At 44.9% G+C, this 24,369-nt stretch overlaps 1 protein-coding gene across 3 annotated transcripts in view; it reads left to right on the forward strand.

Annotated features, from left to right (window-relative positions):
* Me3 (malic enzyme 3) overlaps positions 1-24,369 on the forward strand; it is a 203,086-nt gene that overhangs the window by 84,371 nt on the left and 94,346 nt on the right. For all 3 annotated transcript variants that reach the window (XM_076546846.1, XM_042279117.2, XM_042279113.2), the window contains 2 exons: positions 7,023-7,156; positions 9,370-9,519. In XM_076546846.1, coding sequence (XP_076402961.1) covers positions 7,023-7,156; positions 9,370-9,519 — 284 coding nt within the window. The remainder of the gene's footprint in view (positions 1-7,022; positions 7,157-9,369; positions 9,520-24,369) is intronic.

Raw genomic sequence — 24,369 nt, forward strand, 5'->3', positions numbered from 1 at the left:
CTAAAGTGAATTTAACTTCCATATTCCAATCTGCTTCAACAGCCCAGAGCAATGAGGAATCTCAGAGGTGAGGTGATTTCCTTAGGCTCACACAGCCAGTAGAAACCGAATGTAGAATTTTCATCTTCCAGATTCTCTCCTGCTCCCCACCCTGACTGTGTGGTGGCAGCACCTCCGTGCTCTGTCTGTAATCACAGGAAGAAATGCCAAATTGTGTCTGCAAACCTGAGGATGAACTTCCAGGCATATGGGGCTGGAAAGTCACATGCCTCCTGTATATAAGTGCAGTTGGAGGTAGCAGAGCCCAGCCCTGAGCCCTCTCCTCCACTCCCCACTGGGGAACTTGAAATGGCTTTCTGGGTATGTAATTTTATACCTGAGAACAGAAGTACATCTGGGAGAAAGGCTATTCTCGGGTCTTTGTCTACAGAGACTTCCCAAAGCTTGTATTTCTGAGACTCCATATATCCATCCCAGGAGTGTGCTAAGAGCCCTCAGAAATGTAATACAAAGAGAGAGAACGGCAGTTTTAGTAATCCCACTTCCGGTTCCAACCAGAAATCACGTCACCCTAAGTCTTGAAAGTCTCAGACAAATAGAGTCAAGAAGTAATGTTCAAAGGGAGGAGGAAATGCCATCCAGTCCCCTAACAGCTCATCAGCCTTAACTATATGCCTTGGGGCTGAGGACACAGCCCTGACTCACCTTTGCTACCCTCTAGGCTTTATAGTTGATTGATGAAGGAAGCTGGTAATCATATAAACAGTCAGCAAAGGGCATGATGTAATGTGTGGGACAGAAAGCCTGGGACACATGTGTCTGCTAATGCTTCCTGCTAATAATTATGTTGGTGAGAGGAAACAACTCTGCGTATACTGTGGTCCATATGTATAAATTCAGAAGTATAGACATACCTGTTTGCAGAAGGGCATGGACTGGTCGAAGAGTCATAGACTCTTAGTGTATCTATATGAAATAGGGGTGTCAGGGAAAGCCGCTGGGAGGGGATGACTATGATTTGGAAGACCAGCAGCAGGAAGCAGTCAGAGCATGGTAGACATGGGCACTGGTGTGAGTCAGTCGTGACAGTCAGAATGAATGTGACTATGAGGGGCAAATGCCTGGAGTAACGGGTGCAGCAGCCTTGTCAGAGCCTATGGACAAACGTCACACTTTGATGATGTCACTTCAACCCCTGCTCCCTGCCCGACTCTGAAGTGCCCCTAAGGCTCATCTCCAGCATCTACTAGTGAGCTTTCTTGTGCAACCTCCCTTGAACAAAATAATAATAATAATAGAATCTGCTGCTCACTTAATGCTTTTTATGTGCACGACGTGTCTGTGCTAAGCCTTTCACATGCATTATTGGTTAATCCCACAACACATGAAATGGCAGCCCTATTATTTCCTAGGCGGGGGAAAAAGCCTCACCCACCATGGCAGGGGGCCATGATCGTTTTTCCACGATGACCCATGTGTCTACTTAAGTAAATTCATGAGGACAGAGACCAGAGACTACTCCTATTTGGCACTCCAGTGCCTCGTATGGCAGGCCTGGCACAGATAGGAATTAACTGATGCTTGTGAAATAAACAAGAAGAGGTTGCCAAATGAACCACATAGCTCTGGGTCCAGAGACACAAGGGGGATCGGAAAAAAAAAAAAACACAAAAATATCGGAGAAGCTCAGCCATCAGGAGGAAGGGCCCGAGAAAGCCTGGATCTCAGAACAGCAGGGCCTAGGACAGAGTCTGATCTGATGGGCTGCTGCCTCTGAGCCCTGCGTTTGATGGTGAGATATATTCAAACATCCCCTCTCTGATACCAGTAAGTTTTGTCCTGAGAACATGGGCAGCTTGGCAAATAGAGTTCAGGGCCTGGGCTTGAAGGGGGATGATGAGCCAGGCAAAGTCGGGGACAATAAGAAAAATATTCAAACAGATGCAGCACAGTCACTGATAGAGTGGCCACAAGCCTTCAGGTATTAAACAGGTGGCAGCCCACTGGTTGTTGGGTCTTGTAACAGCCCAGTGGTTCCCTGGGAAAACCCAGAGGAGATGATGGACACTTGAATGGGAAATCTCAAACAGCTGAAACATTTCAAACATTCAGTAACAATTGGTAGTTCCCCACATGCAGATCTTAGCTGAAAAATGCCACTTGAGTATGAGGTCAATTTTTTTTTAAGTTTTATTTTATGTGTATGAGTGTTTTACCTGCATGTATGAGTAACATATGTGTCTGGTGCCCTTGGAGGTCAGAAGAGGACATCAGATACCCTGGAACTAGAGTTATAGATGGTTGTGAGCTGCCATGTGAGTGCTGTGAACTGAATTTGGGTCCTCTCAAAGTGCTCTTAACCACTGAGCCATCTCTCCAGCCCCAATGAGGTTGAAATTTAATTATGAGAGCAAGTCATTTTCCAAAAGCCATTTGTTCTATTTTGAGGGTTTTATTAAAACTAGATAATGTCATCTGTAGATCTGCTTACCAAGCACAGAAAAGCTGTAATTTCTCAATGTGGCAATGATGAGTAAGTGACCCATTACTGACTCCTCCATATTGTACAATCCCCACTCTTACTGAAGGACCTCTGGTATACTTTGTGAAAACTGGCTTTCTGACATGCAGACCAAGAGTCTGAGTGCCATTAAATACAAGTCCTAGCCCATTTTCCCTCTGCTATAGGGAATGGTCTTTAAGATGCCTATATTATCCCAGTACTGGAGGCCAAGGCAAGATCACAAGTTCAAGTGAACCCAAGCTACTTAGTGAGTTGCAGCCCGCTGGAGCAATTTAGTCAGACCTTGTCTCAAATTTAAAATAAAAAGAAGGCTAGGAGCAAGCTGAGGATATAACTCGGAGAAATGTTTCCTAGCATGCCCAGGGCTGTGGGTTCAGTCCTCCATACCCCCTGCAAAAAATAAGTACTTACCCTTTTGGAGGCATGGAACTGCTAAATTGTCTTTCTGCTTTGCCAGTTTATAAATTTAGAGCTTCTAGAAGCGAGTTCTTTAAATCCTTAAAATTACCAGTTGCTAAACAGCCATTCGTTTTCCTCAAATACAAAAGAAGTTGATGGAAGTCAGCCAAGAGAAACACTTAAGCTTGTAGAGAGAAGCAGGCTGTTATTAAAAGCCACAGTGGCCATTAACAAAGATGATGTCATAATTAAATGTCTGGGATCCCTGGGATCCCTGCGGCCAAGGAGAGGCAACCACAATCTTTCCAAATCAGTTAAGAGTCACCTACCCAATGGTGTTTGGTAAGAGTGACCAGTCTAGCTGTGTGTAGTGGTGCACATTTTTAATCCCAGCACTTGGGAGGCAGAGGCAGGCAGATCTCTGTGAGTCCGAGGCCAGCTTTGTCTACAGAGAGAGTTTCAGGACAGCCAGGGTTACAGGTTACAAGAAAGACCTTGTCTTGGGGAAGAAAAAAAAAAAAAAAAAAAAAAAAGATGACCAGTCTGCAGGGTAGTTTCCTGCAAAGGAATCTGGGAACTAGCATGTTGCCCCCTGCCTCCAAAGCTGTTGGCAAGCACCAGGGATGTATGAAGCTGGTAACTGGTAGGTCTGAGGCTACAAGCTGACCAGGCCATAGCTTCCTGCAGCAACTTCCTTCTTAAGACTGCTATAGAGGAAACGGCAATGTGGCTACCAAGAACCTGTCTGGGAATCTCTAACCCTCTAACGGAATCTTCAGGTGACTGGATTTCCTGAGAATGACGGGGCCACTGCCATTTTTCCAAGGGAGTTACAGGCTCAAGGGACCAGACTCCAGGATAACACAAGGCTACCATTTGCAGGCATAGCCACAGCCAGTATAAAGGTCTGCCAAAACTAAATGTGCCCCTCTTCTCCCACATCCTCATGATAGCATATTCCTTCCAGAATTCCCTTCCTCCCCCTACCACCGTGGAATCAGAAACAGGCTGCACAACCCACCCCCCATCACTTCCTCTGAGATTAATAAAAAAGGACCCTCAGCCATAAAAACGTACACATACAAGTAACAGTGTATGAACTGAGTAAGTTGTATTTATATATTTAGGAATACACACACACATATAGTACATATAAACATATATATGTAATAACAATTTTTTAAAGAGGCCATGAATTTGAAAGATTACAAGGGGACATATGGGAAGGTTTGGAGGGAGGAAAGGGAATAAGAAAATGTTGTAATTATAACATTAAAAACATTAAAAAATGTTTTTAAAGAGGAGTCTCACTCTGCCTCATGGGTCTGCTGTCTGCCATATGTCCCTGACATGCTGTCTATCTGTCTATATGTACAAATGTGTCATTAATAACTCTTCTAGTAAATCTCTTACCCAAAAAGACTTTCTGCCTCAGTGACCCCTCTGAACCCAACATCTCCATCCTGCCTCAGCACCCCTCATTCTGCCTCTTTGAACCCCTCAGTGCCCCTTCTTAACCCCACGTCTCCAACCTTTCAGTAACTTAGGAAAACCTTTGGTAAAGCAACTTTGGGATTTGTGTGGAGTGCTTTGGCCATGTCCGTGTGTATCATCTTTTCAAACAGAGAGTGACCTGTCTTAAGGTAGACCTTTCACACAGTTCATGTACTTCCCAGAGAAGAAATGGTCTTCAAGACATGCAGGAGTTGATTGTGGCTACCACTTTATAAATCTATGGGAAGCCCCATCCCAGAGATCCCTGGCCTTCAAACCACATACGAGAGACAATTAGAAGTGCCAAGGACTCTCTCATTCCCCCTCCCTCCAATTCTTTTCCTTTGATCAAATCTGCTGCCATCTAACCTAGGATAATCACGGTAAAACTACCTTGCCAAATACACTCACTGGCTACAGGATACACCCTGCTTTTAAGAGGCAATTCAGTATAAAGCAAGTTAGGTAACCCCTCTACTTTAGCCCTTTTGTCTGTAAAGTGGAGGTTTTTTTTTTTTTTTTTTTTTTTTTTTTTTTTTTTTTTTTTTTTTTTTTTTTTTTGGTTTTTCGAGACAGGGTTTCTCTGTGTAGCTTTGCGCCTTTCCTGGAGCTCACTTGGTAGCCCAGGCTGGCCTCGAACTCACAGAGATCCGCCTGGCTCTGCCTCCCGAGTGCTGGGATTAAAGGCGTGCGCCACCACCGCCCGGCAAAGTGGAGGTTTTTAAATGTCCCTCACAGAGTGGTTGTAAGTGAAATATAGAATGAAACCGCATATTTAGAGACAAACTGTGGCACACATGCAAAATGGAATGTTACTTGTTGATAAAATGAATGAGCTGTCATCATGAAAAACACAAAAGCCTTAAAGTGCTCGAGTTTGAGAACTTAAACTAGGTTAAAGTTAACTGGGTTCATACGTGAGAAAGAACCTAGTCCAGAAAGCCTGCATGTTCTCTCACTCCAATTGCATGGCATTCAAGAAAAGGTGGAACTGTAGGGATAGCAAAAGATGATCGGTGGCTGCTAGAGGCTTGGCAAAGCAAGAAGGGGTGCGCAGGGAAAGCCCATGGGACTTTGTACATGTTATAAATTCACGTAACAATCTCAGTGAAGGAGGAGGAGGGGGAAGTGTCTCCTTAAGTAGCTTTGGAAATTAGTGGAGTCTGTAAGACTAAAAGCCAAAGGAATTTCTTACTCTGTCTTAGAAAGTTGTACTCCACAGTTAAGAATTTTGACTCTACTGTATGTGTGTGCTGGAACTAAGAGATTAATAAACAGATGACAGATGTTGGGAGGTGAACTTCTGACTGAGTGAGAATTTATAGATCAGCAAGATGATCAGGCTAGAATGATCCATGTGGTGTGAATTAGAGTTACAGGTCTTGGTATGAACATAATCCAGGCTCCAATAGGTAGAGAAACAGCTGCAAATAAGTATTAATACACATTTTATAGTGCATGCTTATGTGTCCTTGTTCTATAAGCTGAGAGATAGTGCAAACTAGGAAAACTTGGAGCAAGGTAAAGATGCCAAACCTTGGTTTCTAATACCAAACTCCGGGAAAAGAACTCTGGGCTCTTAGAAGAAAAGGCTGCTTCTAGAACCAGAACAGGCAACATACAAGATGAGCATCCTGGAGTGTCAGAAACTCAACACAAAACAAAACTCTGTATTATGGGATGTGTCAAAGAGATACTGAAAGATACTGGAATCAACTGAAAGAGTTCCCAAAGGCCAAAGCTGGAACAACAAAGTAAATAAGGGAGTGTTGGATCATAAGCCAAGGTAGAAAACAAGAGTCCATGAGTCTATCCTAATATATATCAGTTCTGACACAGACCAATTCACAGGGCAGAATAATTCCAAAGCAGGAGACACTAGCAAGCACTACCTCAGCTTGGTGGTTGTGATCCACACCAACAGACAATGCCCTCTCCTCTGGTGGCCTTCCCCTGAAAGCCTCCAGCCCCACTGTAACTGTGAGAAAAGCTGGACTTGTTCCAATAGGGAAGTATTATCCAACATACCTGACAAACGCTCTCCCAAAGGTCAAGGTCATAAAAAGCTGAGGGTATCTGGGGACTGCCATAGCTAAAGCAAGCCTAAGGAAATGACTAGACATAATGTGGCTTGCTTGGATGGAATCCTGGATAGCACATGGGCGTGATAAAAAAAAAAAAAAAAAAAAAAAAAACACGAAGGGAATCTGAATAAGCTACAAGCATTAATTGTATAATGGGTCACTCTGTTTGTTCATTAACTTTGATGCATATACCACACTAGTGTAAAAAGTTAGTCAGGAAAAGTAGAGGGGAGGAGGGCATAGACAGGAACATTATTTATTCTATAGTCTGGTTTTCTGTGGATCTCAGCTTCTTTAAAAAAAAAAAAAAGCAAAATCTAGACTTGATGAAGTGACTGTCTTCTTCATTTGTCTGATCGAGGGCCTTGACTTAACTAGCACAAGAAAGCCCCCCTTTAAACAGCAGTTGGTTTTGTTTTTTTTTTTTTTCTGATTGACAAGAACTTTAGCTGGCCACAGATGGAATGTCTGTTCCTTGGCTTCCTGGAAGTTCACTAAGTCTGTGTTCCTTTCTTCCCCAGGGCATGGCCTTTACACTCGAAGAAAGGCTGCAGCTTGGCATCCATGGCCTGATCCCGCCCTGCTTCCTCAGCCAGGATGTCCAGCTCCTCCGCATCATGAGATACTATGAGAAGCAGCAGAGCGACCTGGACAAGTCAGTGGCTGCAGTCTGTTCTCTGTGCCCAGTCCTGAGGCTGAGCTGCCCCACCCTGTGGCCCCCAGAGGGTTTCTAATTTCTCTGTAGCTAGGAAAGGCTGAGAGCCCCGAGAGACTTCAGATCCAGCTCCGTCCTTAAAAAGCGTTACGGGCTCCCTAGAGACGAGGCTTACAACAGAAGTCCAGCTAAACTGAACCTGGCTAGATTCAACTAGCGGAGTCTGGGAGGCCATCTGAGAGATGTTAGAGATGAGTCAGCCCCAGAAGCCTCTATGAAACAGCTCAGGGGTCAGCAAGGGCTTGGAGGAGGGTGATTCACTGAGCAGAAGGAGATGGGACAAAAAACTGGAGATCTGGGGCTGTTAAGAAATACAGCAAAAGGGGGCTGGAGGGATGGCTCAGAGGTTAAGAGCACTGGTTGCTCTTCCAGAGGTCCTAAGTTCAATTCCCAGCACCCACATAGTGGCTCACAACCACACAACCATCTATAATGAGATCTGATGCTCTCTTCCAGCATGCAGACAGAATACTGTATACATAATAAATAAATCTTTGAAGGCCGGGCGGTGGTGGCGCACGCCTTTAATCCCAGCACTTGGGAGGCAGAGCCAGGCGGATCTCTGTGAGTTCGAGGCCAGCCTGGGCTACCAAGTGAGCTCCAGGAAAGGCGCAAAGCTACGCAGAGAAACCCTGTCTCAAAAAAAAAAACCAAAAAAAAAAAAAAAAAAAAAAAAAGAAAAGAAAAGAAATACAGCAAAAGGATCCGTGGCTAAGAAAGCTCCCCAGCCATATAGACTGTGGTAAATGTTCCAGTGAGGAGGGGAGGAGAATATAGAATTGGAGAGACATGTACACAAACAGCTAGGGAAATGGAGAAAAGATGCCTTGGGAAGGATCTAGATGCTATGTTGAGGGTCATGGGCAGCAAATAAGAGCACTGCTTCCTCTGAATACTCAGTGGAGACACAACCACAAAGATCTTGTTCCAGAGTCTTCGAGTCAACATTAAGTGTTACAAAAGATGGTAGTCACCGCCCTGGTACACACCATGTCAGCACAGCAAAGCCTAGTTGTTCTAAGACTAATTCTAGAATGAGTGAACCCCACTGTCCTGCCCTGAATAACTAAAGTTAAGTCTGCCAATCTCTGTCCTTCACCTGTATAATGATTGTGACCATGACCCATTGGGTTTTATGAGAATTAAGTGCATGTCTTTGTGATATGATTAGAATGTTGCCTGGGATATAGTAAACTCTGTGTAAGTTTTTTTTAAAAAACTGTGTCATCTTGCTGTGGGCTCTAGCAGATATATAGGAAGAAGATGAAGGTTCTCTCTATATCCATAGAGCTAAGTGGCTAGAGCTAAATGCCCATGAAGGGAAGAGTTCAGTAGCACATGAGGCTCATTCTGTATCTAGTTCCCACTGCCTCCTCCAAGACACCCACAGCTTCTGAGATGCAGTTAACAAGCCTGTCCCTACCCACATCCATGTCCTCACTCCTAAAGCACCGAATCCCAGGGCTATGACTCACATTAGCTCCAAGACCATATTGCCACCAAGTCAAATATTCTCTCCCTCTTGTTCATCTAGTCATGTCATTTTGAAGAGCAAACCAGAAGTTACACAACAGATTATACTAACAGATACATGCCCAAACTTTGAACCATCAGAAACTCCTGTTAAATGTAGCAAAAAGAATTTTTTTTACCAAGGTAAAATATTTGCTTCAAATATGAAATTATAAAAGCTACACTCTCTAATGCTCACCATCTCAATGCTTTCCAACTTAATGGGCCTCTCTTACTTGCCTAAAGTGATGCTCTAGAACCAAGAAGCCATGAGTGTGCATGTTCCCGAGAGCTCTAGAGGGCTTGCTCCTGGCTCACTACTTTCCTAACTCATTCCCAAGAGCCTCTCATTTTGAGAGGTAGTTGGGAGAAAGGCTAAGAGGGCTCCCCAGCCATGCAGGCTGTGGTATGCTGGTAAATGTTCCAGTGAGGAGGGGAGTAGAGTACAGAATTGGAGAGACATGTACACAAACAGCTAGGGAAATGGAATGCCCTACCCTGGCAGAGGGTTGAGGGCATGGCTAACCCTGAGTGTAAATCCTCCCTGGGCAAGGGCTCCAATCTTAAGCACAGTGACGTCATCCCAGATCTGCCAAACAGTAGTGTCCCTGGATCAGCTGGTTTCTTCTTTCCTTTCCAAGGTATATCATTCTCATGACTCTCCAAGACCGCAATGAGAAGCTCTTCTACCGGGTGCTGACCTCAGACGTGGAGAAATTCATGCCCATTGTGTACACACCCACTGTGGGGCTGGCCTGTCAGCAATATGGTCTGACCTTCCGCCGACCTCGGTGAGTACCTACTAAGGGGGCCAGAGAGAGGCTGGCCTGTAGAGGGTAAGAAATTGCTTCTTGACCTTTAGAGGCTACCTTGGAGTCAATGGCCCAACAAGGAGACATTAGATTTTAAACACATGCTCAGTAAACTAATACCAACCAATCAGGAAATGCTCTGAGAGAGAAGTTAGCAAGGGAATATTGAATGTTCTCCACTTCCAAATGATAAATATTTAACATGTTGCTCAAAGTTGGCCTGAGAAGTCGTTCCCATTGTTTTAACAATGCCTACCTGTCACCTCTCCGTGTCCTCTCCCTTTTCTGTCCATCTCCAGCATACCTACAGCCCTCTGGGTAATTGAGGACAATGAATAGCACTGGATACCAAACACAAACACATGCTCCCTTTCCAGCCCTTAAATCACTACACCTCCATTTGGAGTCGACTTAGTTTCAATACAAAATGTCACTCTGTAAGCAAAAACTGTGGCATTACATTTTCTCCTAAAGCTAAAGGATGTGAGAGAAACTTTCTAAAGAAATCGTTTTTGCTTTCATTTTTAGTCCTGAAAGATATATGTATAAATATATTTGTGCCAGATAAATAGGAATGGTCTCAGTGGTTCTCAGTGCAAGGTATCTGATCATTGTAACTGCATAGTTCTTGCATTAGCAATAAGAGGAGGGTCTAGATATGTTATGTGTAATAGAACATCATAGGAAAGTAATAATAAATGGACAGTGTCCTGTAAACCAGTGGTTCTCAACCTTCCTAATGCTACAACCCTTTAATACAGTTCCTCATGTTGTGGTGACCCCCAAACATTAAATTATTTTCATTGCTACTTCATAACCGTAATTTTGCTACTGTCATGAATTGTAATGTAAATATCTGAGTTTTCCCATGGCCTTAGGTGACCCCTGTGAAAGGGTTGTTTGACCCCTGTGAAAGGATTGTGTGACCCCTGTGGAAGGGGTTGTGACCCACAGGTTGAGAACCACTACAAAACAGATGCAAAGTTTACATTTATAGAGTAGTTATAAATGAGATTTTTTGTTTTGCTTTGTTTTCATTTGTTATGGCTTAGTTTTTTATTTTGTTTGTTTGTTTGTTGGCTTTTTTTTTTTTGAAACAGGACTTCTCTGTATAGCCCTAACTGTCCTAGAATTCACTGTGTAGGTGAGGCTGGCCTCGAATCACAGAGCTCTGCCTGTCTCTGCTTCTTGAGTGCTGGGATTAAAGGTGTGCGCTACAACCACCTAGTGTGACTAAGTGTTTAAAGACAGGTTCTCTCGTAACCCAGGCTGACCTGGGAACTCACAAAACAGCAAAGCTGTCTGGGATCTCTTGCTCCTCTTTCGTCCACCCCTGGCCACCACACCTGACCACAAACCACTTTCTAAAGGATGTGTTATACAGGGAACATGTGGTCATGGATCTATGACACCTCTTGTTAATTTGTGCTGGGCTGTGAAAGATGAATGTAAAGAGTTGGGATTAACAAAAAATTGTCTATATGTGAATGCTGTGCCCTGGGTGAGACATCTATTATTAACTGCTCCAAAGCTCAGGAAACATCCAGAAGAGGGAAGTGGAAAGAACTCATGAGCCAGATGTTTGGGAGGAGGACTGAACAACAGCATCTGCTGGACATGGCAGGGACATTTTATAATGAACTCACTGTAGCTGCATTAGGCCATTGCTTTGTGTCATACATGAGGAAGGAGCTCATGAGACTCTACCCCTCACTGAGGAACTATGGACAAGTAATGAGTGCTGGGGGGGGGGGGAGTCTCATTTTCTTTAGTGATGTAGCCACTGACAGGTTGCCCATATACCAGTAAATAACCCAAACTAATGTCTATATAAGCAACTTTAGTTAAACTCAGTGAGGCAAAAAAAAGAAAGAAGAAGAAAAAAAGACATCAAAGTAGGGGAGGTTGTTGGGGAAAAGAAGGGTTATAAAGGGGGGACAGAGGGAAATGAGAGTAATGGGGGTAAAGTGAGCAAAAATTCAGAATATCCATGTTTGAAATTGTTTTAAAAAAATTAAAAAATAGAAACATAAAAATCTAGCTCAGGGGAAAGGGGTAGGGGGACCATGGAATCAAGAGAAAACTAATTAGGGTTAGGAATGCACAGAACCACTCCAGCCACTAAGATGACTCGATCTCCCTGGGTCAGTAGGTGACTTAAGAAGGCTGGTAGTGACCTCATATAAATGGATGGTATGACTACTCTGTGATATGGTTAAGGGGGAGGTTTTTATTGTAGATATGAGGGAGAAAACAGGCATCTGGAATAGTCCAAAGCAGAGAAAACGTAGACTGGACATGGCTGGTAGACTTGGCCTGGCCATGAGGGAAAGCAGAAGCAGAGCAGAGAGGGAGAAAGCAGGAAGTGAGTGAGGGAGACAGAAAGGACTGAGAGAGAGAAGCATAGCTGAAATCGCGGGGTTAGAAGCAGAAATGAGTGGCTGGGGGGGCCCTTTGTTAGCATGCATGGCATCTACCTCCCTGAGGCGGTAAAACAGGAGGTTCAAGGGTCTGGGTAGAATGGATGAAGATTTCTGCCCAAAAATGAAGTCTCTTCCACATGATCAAGGGAGTTGGATGGATGGGGAGCTGTCCCTGGCTCAGGTCAAGTCGGATCTGTGGTGCTCTAAGGAGACAGGAATGGGCAGAGCAGTGGAAGCAAGGTGGGGCTCAATGTGTGCAGAAACAGGATCCTGAACCACTTCCACACAGAGAGCCAGGTCGTCTTTAGGTGTAGGTAGTGGGGGTGCTGCATCTGGGGACACAGTGTGGGGGAAAAGTAGGCAACAACCCGAGCACAAAACCCAAAGATGGACTGGAATGTGGAGAAAAATCATAACTCTAAGGCCAGATACTATCCTCAAATCTTTACACATCCTATTTAATTGTCACCACACCATTGGGAGGTAGGTACTATTATCTTCTGCAGAATGAGGAAGCTGAGGCACAGAGAAATAAGTTACCCAAAGTCACACAGCAAAGCCAGGACTGGACCTGTGTGCTCAGAACTAGAGTGTGAGCAGGAAACTGCCACACTGCTTGCTACACCGCCTCACAGTTCAGGAGTGGGTGCACACAATGGGCATTCAGGGTTGGGAACCACAGCAGTTCTAAGAATGATTGACTGCCCAGGATCTAAGGTGAAGATTAGCTAGATGCCATTTCAGGGCCTCTCCCCAGAGGAAAGATCTAGTCAGGCCATTGGCTTGCAGCTGGCTGACGCTAAGACAGGTTCAGGCAGACTGAAATGTCTTCTCGGATTAGTTCCTCACACCTAGTACAGTGTGTTTTTCACTAACCCTTCTTCAGATGACTACCCAATTAAGTGATTTGACATGTGACATTCTGAGCTGTTGCTCTAGGTTTCCATCTGGTCTCTTTCCAGGTGTTAATTTCATGCCAGCCCTGCTCCCAAGGGAGTGGAGATTGGGTTCTGCCTTAGGCCAGGCCTCAGATGAGGCTCAGGGCTAGGATGGCTTTATAGATTAACATCTGAGGGAAGGACAGCCCCAGGGCCAAGAGGAGGAGAGCCAGGCCCTCTCAGTTTCTGAAATGATAAATATTCCTGCCAGGTTGCTGTTAACAAAGAAATGCTCTGTAGAAGGGCTTGGTCCCATACCAAAGCTAATTAGGTCCAGCCAATACTAGAATTGAGGCCTCCAAGACATCTCGGCTCCACATTACTGCACATCCTGGGAAGAGGGACCAGAGTATCTCAGGGTACCTAAAAGTCTTGAGTATCTCTATTAGGAGAGTAGCTATCCCTCATCCCTTAGTGCCTTTCCCTTGGAACAACCTCTGCCTGTGCTTCCGTAAGTCTGACTGACAGGGGCACCCACTAATAGTTACTGGAAAGAAGTGAAAGCCAGAGGGAAGGCTGGGTAGATGCCAGGACAGATTTCAACCCAAAAGACAGGTGTCAAGAGGAAACCAATATGGTAGCCAGATTCAATTCTAGCAATGAAAAATGGGAATTAGAACCAAGAAGTGGAATAGGGGTGGGTGGTAACATCAAAGGTAGACTACTTTTGCTAAAGTAACTTGGCAGAATTCTTGCTCAGAGTGGCTTTTTCAAGAACAGAGAGTGAAGTCCACTGCCTGGCCTATCACAAGAGACTGAGGACCCTGACTGAAGGTTTGGTTGAAGGAGAATCTATCAGAGAGTTAGACCATGGGAAGCAGAAAGAGATCAGATCTTAAAGTCAGGCCATCTTGGCCTCAAATTTCAGGTCCTCATTGATAGTTATGATAAACGGCGCTAGTTGCCACACTGGATACCACGTGGAAAGGTCACGGTCATGACAGAACCCAGTGGTACTTTTTAGAGTTTTATTAGGAGGAAAGGGAGGAGGGGAAGAGGAAAGCCAGGTCTCGGGGGAGGGAGAGATGGCAGGAGCAGAGCAGAGAGCAGGGAACAGAGAGAGAGAGGGTGGGGGGTCCCCATCCAGCTTTTTAAGGTGCAGATTGCTTGACCACATGGCTGCTACGTAGTCGTCAGCACCCACTGATGACATAAGATTTAAGACCCTGAGGACAGAGGGCAGGATCCTAACATTACAGACTTTTTGCTTATTATAAAAAGTGAGTGAATAGGAATAGGGGTGTTGTTTCTCTCCAAAAACTGCTTCCAACTGACTTGGTGGGCATTGGTTGGCTTCTTAGGGGGCTAGGGAAGGGGGCCTTCTGATGTAGACAGGTGTCCTGGGAAGGGGCTGTCCTGCTGCCCCAGAGCCGTCCATCCCTCTTGGCTTGGCACTCTGGCCACTTTTGTGTCTGACAGGATGCTGGTAAGACAGAAAAAGCCTGAAGTAGATCTGACCTGTCCATATGGATTTAAGCTTGTTTCTGGAGCTTGGGAAAAAATTTGAACATGTTAAGAAGCAGCCATGAGAAGATTAGTGACCATTTGTAGTGTTTAGTACTCTGCTTATATTGGTTAGTGTTAATGGTAGAGACAGAGAGATTGGAACATCTTTTTAAGCTTTATCAAAGACAGATTATTTAAAGTACCTGTTTCTTTTACTAGTTTAGCATCCAAGAGACAGGTGACCAATTGTTGAGAGCATTTAACAGTAATAGATGGTTATATTAAAGTCAGTTTTTGTAGAGCCCAGACGCTTTTGGGTCTGGGGGTGTAAATATCTTTTAGCTGTTGCAGTTTTTTACTTGATGATCTCTGGACTCCAGTTCTGTGGCCAAGCCTAGGTCTACTGGAGGTCTTAGCTTGATGTTCCCATGCCATCTTGGTGCTTGGGTGCAGTCAGCTGACCAGTTGTCCCTCTAGGTGGCACTTTCAACAAGGGTCAATTGATGGCCTGACAGGGTACATACTAGCCCACATGGCCTTTTTTCCCCCATTTAAAACAGGGACCCAATGGCTTTTGGGAGCCAGGGTGCACCAGCACTTGGCAATTCTGTTCTCAGGCTTTTTTCATCTTTCTCCAGTACACCTTAAATGCCACAGATGAAACTTCTGCCTGTGGAGTCAGGAGCCTTGCTCTCCAGATGCTTAAGTTTTAGTCCTATGTCAGGGAGGTCTGGGGGACAAAAGACGGATTTTGCTTCATGTCTTGAATTTTTTTTCCTTGATGTCTGCTGGCTTGAGGATAGCTATAAACTGATCTCTGACTAAGGAGCCATCCTGTAAACTTATTTGCATGGATCCTAGCCCACTTTTAGGCCCATCTGTGCCTCTCACAGCAGCTTGAGAATGAGTGGGAGGAGTTAAGGTGAGCTAGGGTGAGAGTCAGCAGAAGTGGCCTGCCCAATACTGGAGAGCAGAAAGCAGAAGTCAGATAGACAGAAGTGGTTGCACATGGCAGGGAGCCCTAGGGGGGAGGGAGAAGGGTTCAGAGCTTCAGTAGGAAGCTTGGAGATAAGGTAACTCTTTTCATTTGCCCGTTCACTGGCAGAAGTTAGATGACTTCTGTGAAGCTGTTATGCAGCCAGATTTACTGGTATCTGCCCCTACATCCCATGGCTGCAGTATTGAAAGAGAAAAATAAAAAAAATTAAAATAACAAAAGGGGTCTCAGGCTCCTATTTCAAGCGTCCTTGAGAATACTCAGTCTGTAAACTGGCATTAACAGTACAAGTTACCCCAGCCATCGTCACGATAAGGGTAAGGACTGGGGCGTACATACTAGAGACCCCCCAGGGGGCCAGACAGCATCCTATACTTCATCAGGATAGAATGTGTCATGGTACACAGCCGTGGACACCCCAGAGGTCCAGCGCAAGTAATATAGCTCAGGCTGCAGCCACGGGAAACAGTGGGGGAACTCACCAGTCACACCTGTGGTGGAGGGAGACGTGGTGGCAGCGGTGGTCACAGCTGGGCAAATGAGTGAAAAAAGCATAGGAGGCAGTTGCAGGTCCTCAGTTAGGTTTCCGACAACGTTCAGCCCTGGACACTGAGTGCGCGGTATTTCCCATCCGAGAACAGAGTCACGGCACCAAATGAAAGTTATGATAAACAGCGCTGTTTGCCGTGCTGGTTGCAGTGCTGTTTGTGGTGCTGGATACCATGTGAAAAGGTCACGGTCATGACAGAACCCAGTGATATTTTTTAGAGCTTTATTAGGAGGAAAAGGGGAGGAAAGGGAAAGAGGAGAGCCAGGCCTGTGGGGAGGGAGAGACGGCAGGAGCAGAGCAGAGAGCAGGGAACAGAGAAAGATCAGAGAGAGAGGGGGGAGTCTGCATCCAGCTTTTTAAGAGGCAGATTGCATGACCAGGTAGCAGGTACGTAGTCACCAGTACCTGCTAATGATGTAAAATGCAAGACCCCAAGGAGAGGGGGCAGGATCCTAACACTGATAACTTTGACAATTAGCATAATAAACTCCCCCCCACCCCACCCCCCACCCGGCCTTTTCTGTAGGAATAGGAGCAATGTGTATGCTGCATGTGAAAGTTCCTGGCCCTATGAGGTACCAGGAGCTCCCTGACTCACCATCTTTAGGCTGTGTCATGTGACTCAGTCACCCTCCCTGTACTGGGTGGTTTTATGTCCACTTGATACAAACTAGATTCATCAACTGGGCAGTGGTGGCATATGCCTTTTATCCCAGCACTCAGGAGGCAGAACCAGGCAGATTTCTGTGAGTTCAAGGCCAGCCTAGTCTACAGAGTGATATCTAGTACAGGCACCAAAACAACACAGAGAAATCCTGTCTCGAAAAAAAAAAAAATAAAAAAACAAACAAACAAACAAACTAGAGTCATTGGTGGGGGAGCCTCAATTGAGAAAATGCCTCTATAAGACCAGGCTGTAGGCAAGCCTGTAGGACAGTTTCTTAATTGGTGGTTCACGGGGAGGGTCCAGCCCATTGTGAGTTGTGCCACCCCTGGACTGGTGGTCCTGGGTTCTATAAGAAAGCAAGCACAAGCAAGCCATAGGGAGGAAGCCAGTAAACAGCACTCCTCCGTGACTTCTGCCTTAGCTCCTGCCCTCAGGCCCTTGCCCTGCTTGAGTTCCTGTCCTGACTTCCTTAGATGATGAACTGTGATGTGGAAGCATAAGCTGAGTAAACCCTTTCCTCCCCAAGTTGCTTTGGTCATGGTGTTTCATCACAGCAATAGTGACCCTGACTAAGACACCACTCAAGAACATGGGCATCTCAGTCCTTTGAAATGCCACCATACTCCATTTTTTAGTCCAGATCCTAAACAAAATTATCTGCAATCTTAAGTAACAAATTCATTAGCAAGTATCCACAGAAACTTAGAGAGAAAAGTGTGCTGAGTTAAAAAAAAAAAAAAAAAAAAAGACTAATTGGATGTTCTGTGGAAAACACCTAAAGATTTATTTGGATAACATCCCTTGGCTCTGAGCCAAGCCACCATCCTTTCCTGCAAACAGATGTGTTTTTGCACCCAGGCCAATATGACATACATACAGGATATTAACAGCTGTCATTTACTGAATGCTTACAGAGTCTGTGATTGGGCCCTAGGCTAGGAGCACTTGCTATTTTACTGACAAAGAAACTGGAACCAGCCTGTTCAAGATCTTAGAGCTAACTCAGAAGCAGTTCTCTGGGCTTTTTCTGTACCTGTAGTCATGCTTCCTGTGGCCCTGGTAAACAGGATGCTTCATAGATAAACACCTGCCTTCTTGTCAACTCACTTGCACAATGGACCTGCCCAGAAGAGAGGCATAGAACTCACAAAAGCCACAGGCGGAAGGAGCAGTATGCCAGGATGGACAGAGCATTGGGGTTGGAGTCCACAGTAGTGTCAGTCTCCCTACCATAATAATAACCAGGCAACCCTGGAACCTAGCTACCCCACCTCCAAGCTTGCGTTACAGAAACTGTGCACCTCGTGGGGCCTATTGTGAAGGTCAGAGGTGCTAAATGCTTTATTGATGGCAAAGTTCCCCATTAACTTAAAGGGGCTTTTTTCTTCTCTCCTTCCTCACTCCAATCCCCATAAGAAGCTGTGGTTAAGTTTCATTCACCTTGTAGTTTCCTGCTTCCTGCTCAGTATGTCTAATGAGCCTCATTTTCTCACACTGGAACATTTTTATCTTCGCACACACAAAGAGAACCTCTGGGACACACATCGTATGTTTCCTAAATGTGCACTGGAGTCCATTTCTAGCCAAATAGGAAAAATGAGTGTCAATATCCCAAACAAAGTCAATGTGGAAAACAACAGCAAACTATCCCAGCAAATGGGGAGACCCCCTGCCAGACACGCAGGACACATTACATTTTGAGCACATTACAATCTGGATTTACCCAACTGTCAGTTTTGAATCACACACACACACACACACACACACACACACCACACACACACACCACACACCACACACCACACACCACACACCACACACCACACACCACACACCACACACCATACCCCTAGCACAATCAGAAGAAGGTAGGCAGAAAGCAAGGATTAACATCATTGGACCCACCTCACCTCTACCCCCAGGGTGCTAAAGCAGAGATTCCCTGTTCCATACTGTGTTCTAACAAACTCCTCTGCCAAACTGTTTCAGCAGCACTGCTGGAAAGGCTCCCTGGAGAACCTGTGAGGTCTGCCCCTGGGTCTCTTTAGCATCTCCTCTGAACCTCCTGGTCTTTGGTCTTATGAATCTTGAGGTCTGGCTTCTTCATGTGTGATCCCCTTCCGGGCTACAAACCCTAGGGCAAGTCATCTCACTCCTTCATACTGGGTAAAGTATGACTGAGTGGCAGAGTTAGGCTACCTGGCTTCTATATTGTCTTCCAGTTCTAACAATTTTTGATCTAATTAATGAAACTCTATAATCAAGTTAGCAATGAGATCCTGAAGTAAGTCATAGTCTACATTGTGTGGCTGAGATTAATTTTTCCTACCTGTGAAGTTAAGAGAATTTTGTCTGGGCAGAAGTTCTCAGTCCTAGAAACACATTTAAAAATACCTGTAAAGCATTCATTAAAATCCCTGAGTTAGAAAAAGGCTCTTCGGTTTTCAAAGGCTCTCCAGAAGGTTCTAACAGGAGCCATGCTGCAAACCATCAAGCTGGGTGATCCCTTCTAATTGGAACTGCTATGACTTTTAGAGAGTCAAGAACCTGTGTCTCATATTTTGTAAGCCATACCAGCCTGGGCGTATACTTAGAGATTAAGGTCCCAATATAACAGAACTTCTCTCTAATTGAATGCTCAGTAAATCAAGTTGTTGATCTCTGCTACCAAGTTCTCTCATGTCTCACATACAGGGTTGCTGGCCAGGGGGAGCCATTTCTCTTCTAATACACACTGGCATTCTTCTGACTTCCCTGTGTGACTGCCCACCTTGTATTCATAGATGCCCAGTCACCTGATGTTAGTAATTAGTTACAGTAGCAGACATCACGTTCAAGGTGAATCAGCTGAGTGAGTACATGGCTAGCGAGGTCTGGTTCAAAAGATAACCTGGACCAGTTGATGTCCTTCCCAGGAATTTGACCTGTAAAAAAAAAAATGATATAGAGAGAACTTTCTAGTTTGGAAGACACATGAGGACAGAAAGGATGCTGTGGTCCAGATTTTAGAGAAGGGTCATGGTGAGTCAAAGACAAATGCCAACTGGAAAGGAACAGGAAACAGATCAGTAGGTGAAGGGGTCCATGGAAAGGAAACAGAAACCAGGAGAGTGAGATGTCAGCAATTGGTCCCTAGTGCTTGCTGCCTGACTGGCCAACAGTTTTCCACACTAGTTCCTGTCCACGAATCTACAATGCACCCTCTTTCTCCAGAGGTAACTTAAGTGAACCTCTGCTGTGAGTAACTAGAAGAGCCAAACTGAAAAGGAGCTCTGAACTCAGATAGATCTGATGACCTTGTTAGATTGGCTGGCGTTGACATCAAAGTGTCTCCATCTTTAGCATGCATGAAAGCTAACTGGAGGACTTGCTGAGATACACATTCCACATGGCCGGGAAGGGACCAGGAAATGTCCATACCTCACCAGGTCCAGAGATGCTGCTGCTGGAATCACTGGGCTAACGGGAAGTGAAAGGAGCTCACAGCAAAATGAATAGAGACCGTTTAAGGAAGCAGGAGTAGGCACTTCCAGGCCCCCACTGCACACGGGGAGAAAGAACTGTGAGTCATGAACATGGGTTCTGATCCCAATGCATGTCACCAACAGTGTAACCCTTTGTAAGTCTCCCACCCCTTCGTGGACCTCAATTTCTTCGTCTACAGAATGGAGACTTTTACTAGGGATTTCAAGTGTTAATTCTGACCCTGACAATCTCCAATTTGTGGAGCAGACTGAAGGCCTGGAACGATAAAGTTACCACTAAGGTTTGTGGTATTTAAGATAAAAATGAAAAGGTAGATGAAAACACATTCTTTTCATTTTCTGACAAGAGAAAGCTTGCAGGCTTATCTGTAGACTTGTCAATTTTTTTTTTTTTTTTCTGAGAGCTCTGGTTCACAAGCGGGCACTTTTCCAAACAGACCAGCTGGGCAGACCAGCATTGTTAAGTACGGTTTGGGGCTATGACTTGGAATCCCTGCTGGAATGGATATAAGGCGTGAGGAGCCTCTCCAAGGGACATTGTTTAGCTAGTATTTGTCACAAACAGCACAAGGATTGCACTAATTAGTTCCCCCACCCCACGTTGCTGAAACAGTTTGAAGCACAGAGGTGGAGGAGAGAAAGAATATTTACTGTGTGTCCAGATTACACAGACTTGCATCATGGAGAGAACTGGCTTATTCTCTTTAGAGACTGTCAGGATTTGCATTTTTTTTAAAGTACTTGCTTCATTGTCTGGGGCCTGCCCAGGATTTTCCCCTCCAAAGGAGCTGCTTGCTCTGTGGACAAGACTGAAGGCACTCCTTGGCCATCTGTGAGTTTGAGCATAGAAGCCTGGATGTGGAGATGGGAATTGTTGAGCAGTCCCATGTAGACACAAAGACTACATTCTCCTTACTTAAGCTGGGGACACATGAACTTTATTAAGGAGGACGGGATGTTCTCTGTTTGACTTCCTTTAGCCAAAGGCAGATTTCCCTGGCCATTTAAACAAACTGATTTTGTTTCTCTGTCACTGGCTCTGTCCTTTTCCTCCGTTGTCCCTGGCAATCCCAGCCATGTGATCAAAGACTAATTGTGAGGGGAATTTCCTCAGTCAAACCAGGAAATACGCAGGAGTTGAGCAGACCTTTCTTCAAACAACCTTGATCTCCCATTGACCTGTAAAATATGCTAAAGGCTATGTTGACTCACGCTAAATTTAGTTCAAAAAGAGCCTCAATTGGTACAAATGTTCTGGAAGGTTCTAGGATAGAGGAAGACTAACCAATTCCTGGCATAAAACTTTTTGAAGAAAAGCAAAAGTTACCTTGCCATAAACAACCCTCCCCTTTACTTAGCCTCCCCCCAGAGCTATTAATATTTTATTTTCTGGCATTAGACCATTACACCTATGCAGATCTCTGGAAATCCCCATGTCTTAGTGGCTAACATCGAACTTTTTGAACATGTTGCTTAGAGATTTTTTTTTTTAAGATTTATTTATTTATTATGTACATTGGGGTTTTTCCTGCATGTATGTCTGTGGAACAGTGTCAAATGCCCTGGAACTGGAGTTATAGACAGTTGTGAACTGCCCACAGAGTGCTGGGAATTGAACCTGGGTCCTTTGGAAGAGCAGCCAGTGCTCTCAACCACTGAGCCATCTCTCCAGCCCCCTCTTAAAGACTCTTAAGCTATCATTTCTCAAGCCAATAAGGATCAGCAATTAGGAAGAATAGGTAATGTTGCAAATGGAAGGAGTGGATCAAGAAGGGCATGTCTAAAGTGCTAGAGACAAAAACAAAATTCAAGACTTGTGATGACTAATCTTGATTGTCAGTTTGAAACATGGAAACCTCAGTTGAAGAACTGCCTCCATCAAGTTGGCTTGTGGACATGTCTGTAGAGCATTTGCTTGATTACTAACTAATGTTGGAGGACTCAGCCCACTGTGGGCAGCACCATCCCTAAGCAAGTGGGCCTCGCTATAAGGGAAAGGTAGCTAAGCAAGAGCCTAGAAACAAGTCAGGAAGCAGCTTTTCTCAATGGTTCCTATCTTGGCCCCTGCTGGAGTTCCTGCACTGACTTCCACCTGTGATGGACTGTGAAATAAACCCTTTCTTTCTATCATAGTTTGCTTTCTAGTGTTGTGATAAAATAACATTACCAAAATCAATTTGGAGAGGAAAGGGATTATTTCATCTTATAACTCTCGGGCCACACTCCATCTCTGATGGAAGTCAAAGCAGGGACAGAAGCAGAAACCTTGGAGGAAAACTGCTTACTGGCTTGCTCCTTGTGACTTGCTCAGTCTGGTTTCTTACAGCACTCAGGACTACCAGCCCAGGGGTGGCACCACCTACAGTAGTCTGGGCCCTCCCACATCAATCATCAATTAAGAAAATGCCCCACCTGCTTGCCCATGGGCCAATCTGGGGGGAGCATTTTCTCAACTGGCATTCCCTCTTCCCAAATGACTCTAGCTTGTGTCAAGCTAACATCAACTAGCCAGCATACCTCCTCAAGTTGCTTTTGGTTGAGATGTTTATCACAGCAACAGAGAAGCAAACTAGAGCAGGACCAGATGTGGTATTACCAGCATTGTGTAAAAGGTCCCTAGAATAGAGCAAGTGGAAAACCAAAAGGATAAAAGGAAACACTGGGGTCCACAATGGACTTCCTCAGCTCCATATGTGTGGATGATCTCCTCTCCTGGATCACAGGCTTCCAGGAAAAGAATCTTATATTATACTTCCCTAGACCTCCTGAGCAACTTGTCTTGAAGCCCTTATCAGAGAAAGCGCTTAAACAAGGGTTTCTGCAACTAAGGGGGCATCTCAGTGATAAAGGCATGTAATAAGGATGCACAAAACCCTTGAGTTCAAACTAAGCCTCCAAAAAAGTCACAGGAAGAGGTGGAAGAGGGAGGTAGGGAGGAGAGAGAGAGAGAGAGAGAGAGAGAGAGAGAGAGAGAGAGAGAGAGAGAGAGAGAGACACTCTTCTGGTGAAATTCAACAAGTATTGACTAAGCATCATCTTTATGGTCAGTCACCATAAACACATAAAGTTCCAAATGGAATAAGGATATTTGTTCATGGATTCCTGGTCTGTGTCCTTAAAGAGTTTACAACCCAACTAAGAATGATTCTAAGGCCATATAAACCAATGAATAATGTATAATTTGGATTATCTAGTTTACTAGACACTCGTACTGAGATAACTCATTATGGTAAAGAAATTTTCTATGTATGATTGGTTCTAGATCTAAGGAACCTTGAAAGGATTTTGGTGTACTTTGGGAAGATGCTCCAGCATAGGCCATGGTGTACAAATATTAACTGAATGAGTTCCAAGGAGGTAAACTGCGTAAGCAAGGCATGTGGAGGGCTTTGCTGGTAGCCTCTGCCTCCTTCCTAACATCACCAAGTTTCCCAGTTGTCTTTTGTCCTCCCAATTGTTGTAAGTATTAAAGGTGCCTTGACTCTTCTAGAACCAATCAGTAGGTCTTAATTATCCTCAGGTTATCCTAATATTCTGCTTCCTTGACACTGACCAATTTAGATGTAGATACTGACCCAATTCTGGCCAAAAAAGATAGAAGTGATCTGCCAAAGGACTTCAGGGGATTTCTTTTCTGTTTGTTTGTTTTGGTTTTGGTTTTTTACTTCAGAAGAAAGCCTCTAGACATTTCTAGACATTCTGACAACCGTCTTGGAAGTCTGGAACTGTTTGCAACAGTCATTCCACAGCCCCAGTGAATGTAGTCCTTACTATCAACACTACAATGCCAGGGACGGCAAAGTAAAAATATGGGCAATCCAGTCTATAGCCACAAAACAAATCCTGGAGGCATGTACCTCTGGACTTCTTGTTATATAAAGTAAATTTCCTCTTCTCAACTAGTTAAATAAAAGGCCCCTGTTCCTCCAGTTGAAAACAATTTCCCTTCCTGGTGGGATGCTTGCGTTGCCCCCTTGACGGGTGAGAGTAGCTTTTATCTCTGTGTACAGAGCATCCAGTACCCCAGGTACTCCTCTAAGCACTTCCCTCATTCAGACTGTAAGGGTATAGAGCGGCGCTGGTGTCTGGCTAGCGCTGGATCCCGGGGCAGCCGTGCTTTGGCTGGTGGCAGAAGAGAGCGGAGGAATCATGAGCCATGGTCACCGGAGTTAGAATGGGCTTTATGAGAGAGAAGAGGGGATAGGACAGGAGAAGCCAGGCCTGGCAGGTAGTAAACAGAAAGAGAGGGGTGCAGAGAGGCGCCAGAGACGGAGAGAGCACGTGGGCGTGCACCTCTGGCTTTTAGGCTGGGACGCAGTCACC

Source organism: Peromyscus maniculatus, chromosome 1 (genome assembly GCF_049852395.1).
Source record: "Peromyscus maniculatus bairdii isolate BWxNUB_F1_BW_parent chromosome 1, HU_Pman_BW_mat_3.1, whole genome shotgun sequence".
Lineage (NCBI taxonomy): Eukaryota > Metazoa > Chordata > Mammalia > Rodentia > Cricetidae > Peromyscus > Peromyscus maniculatus.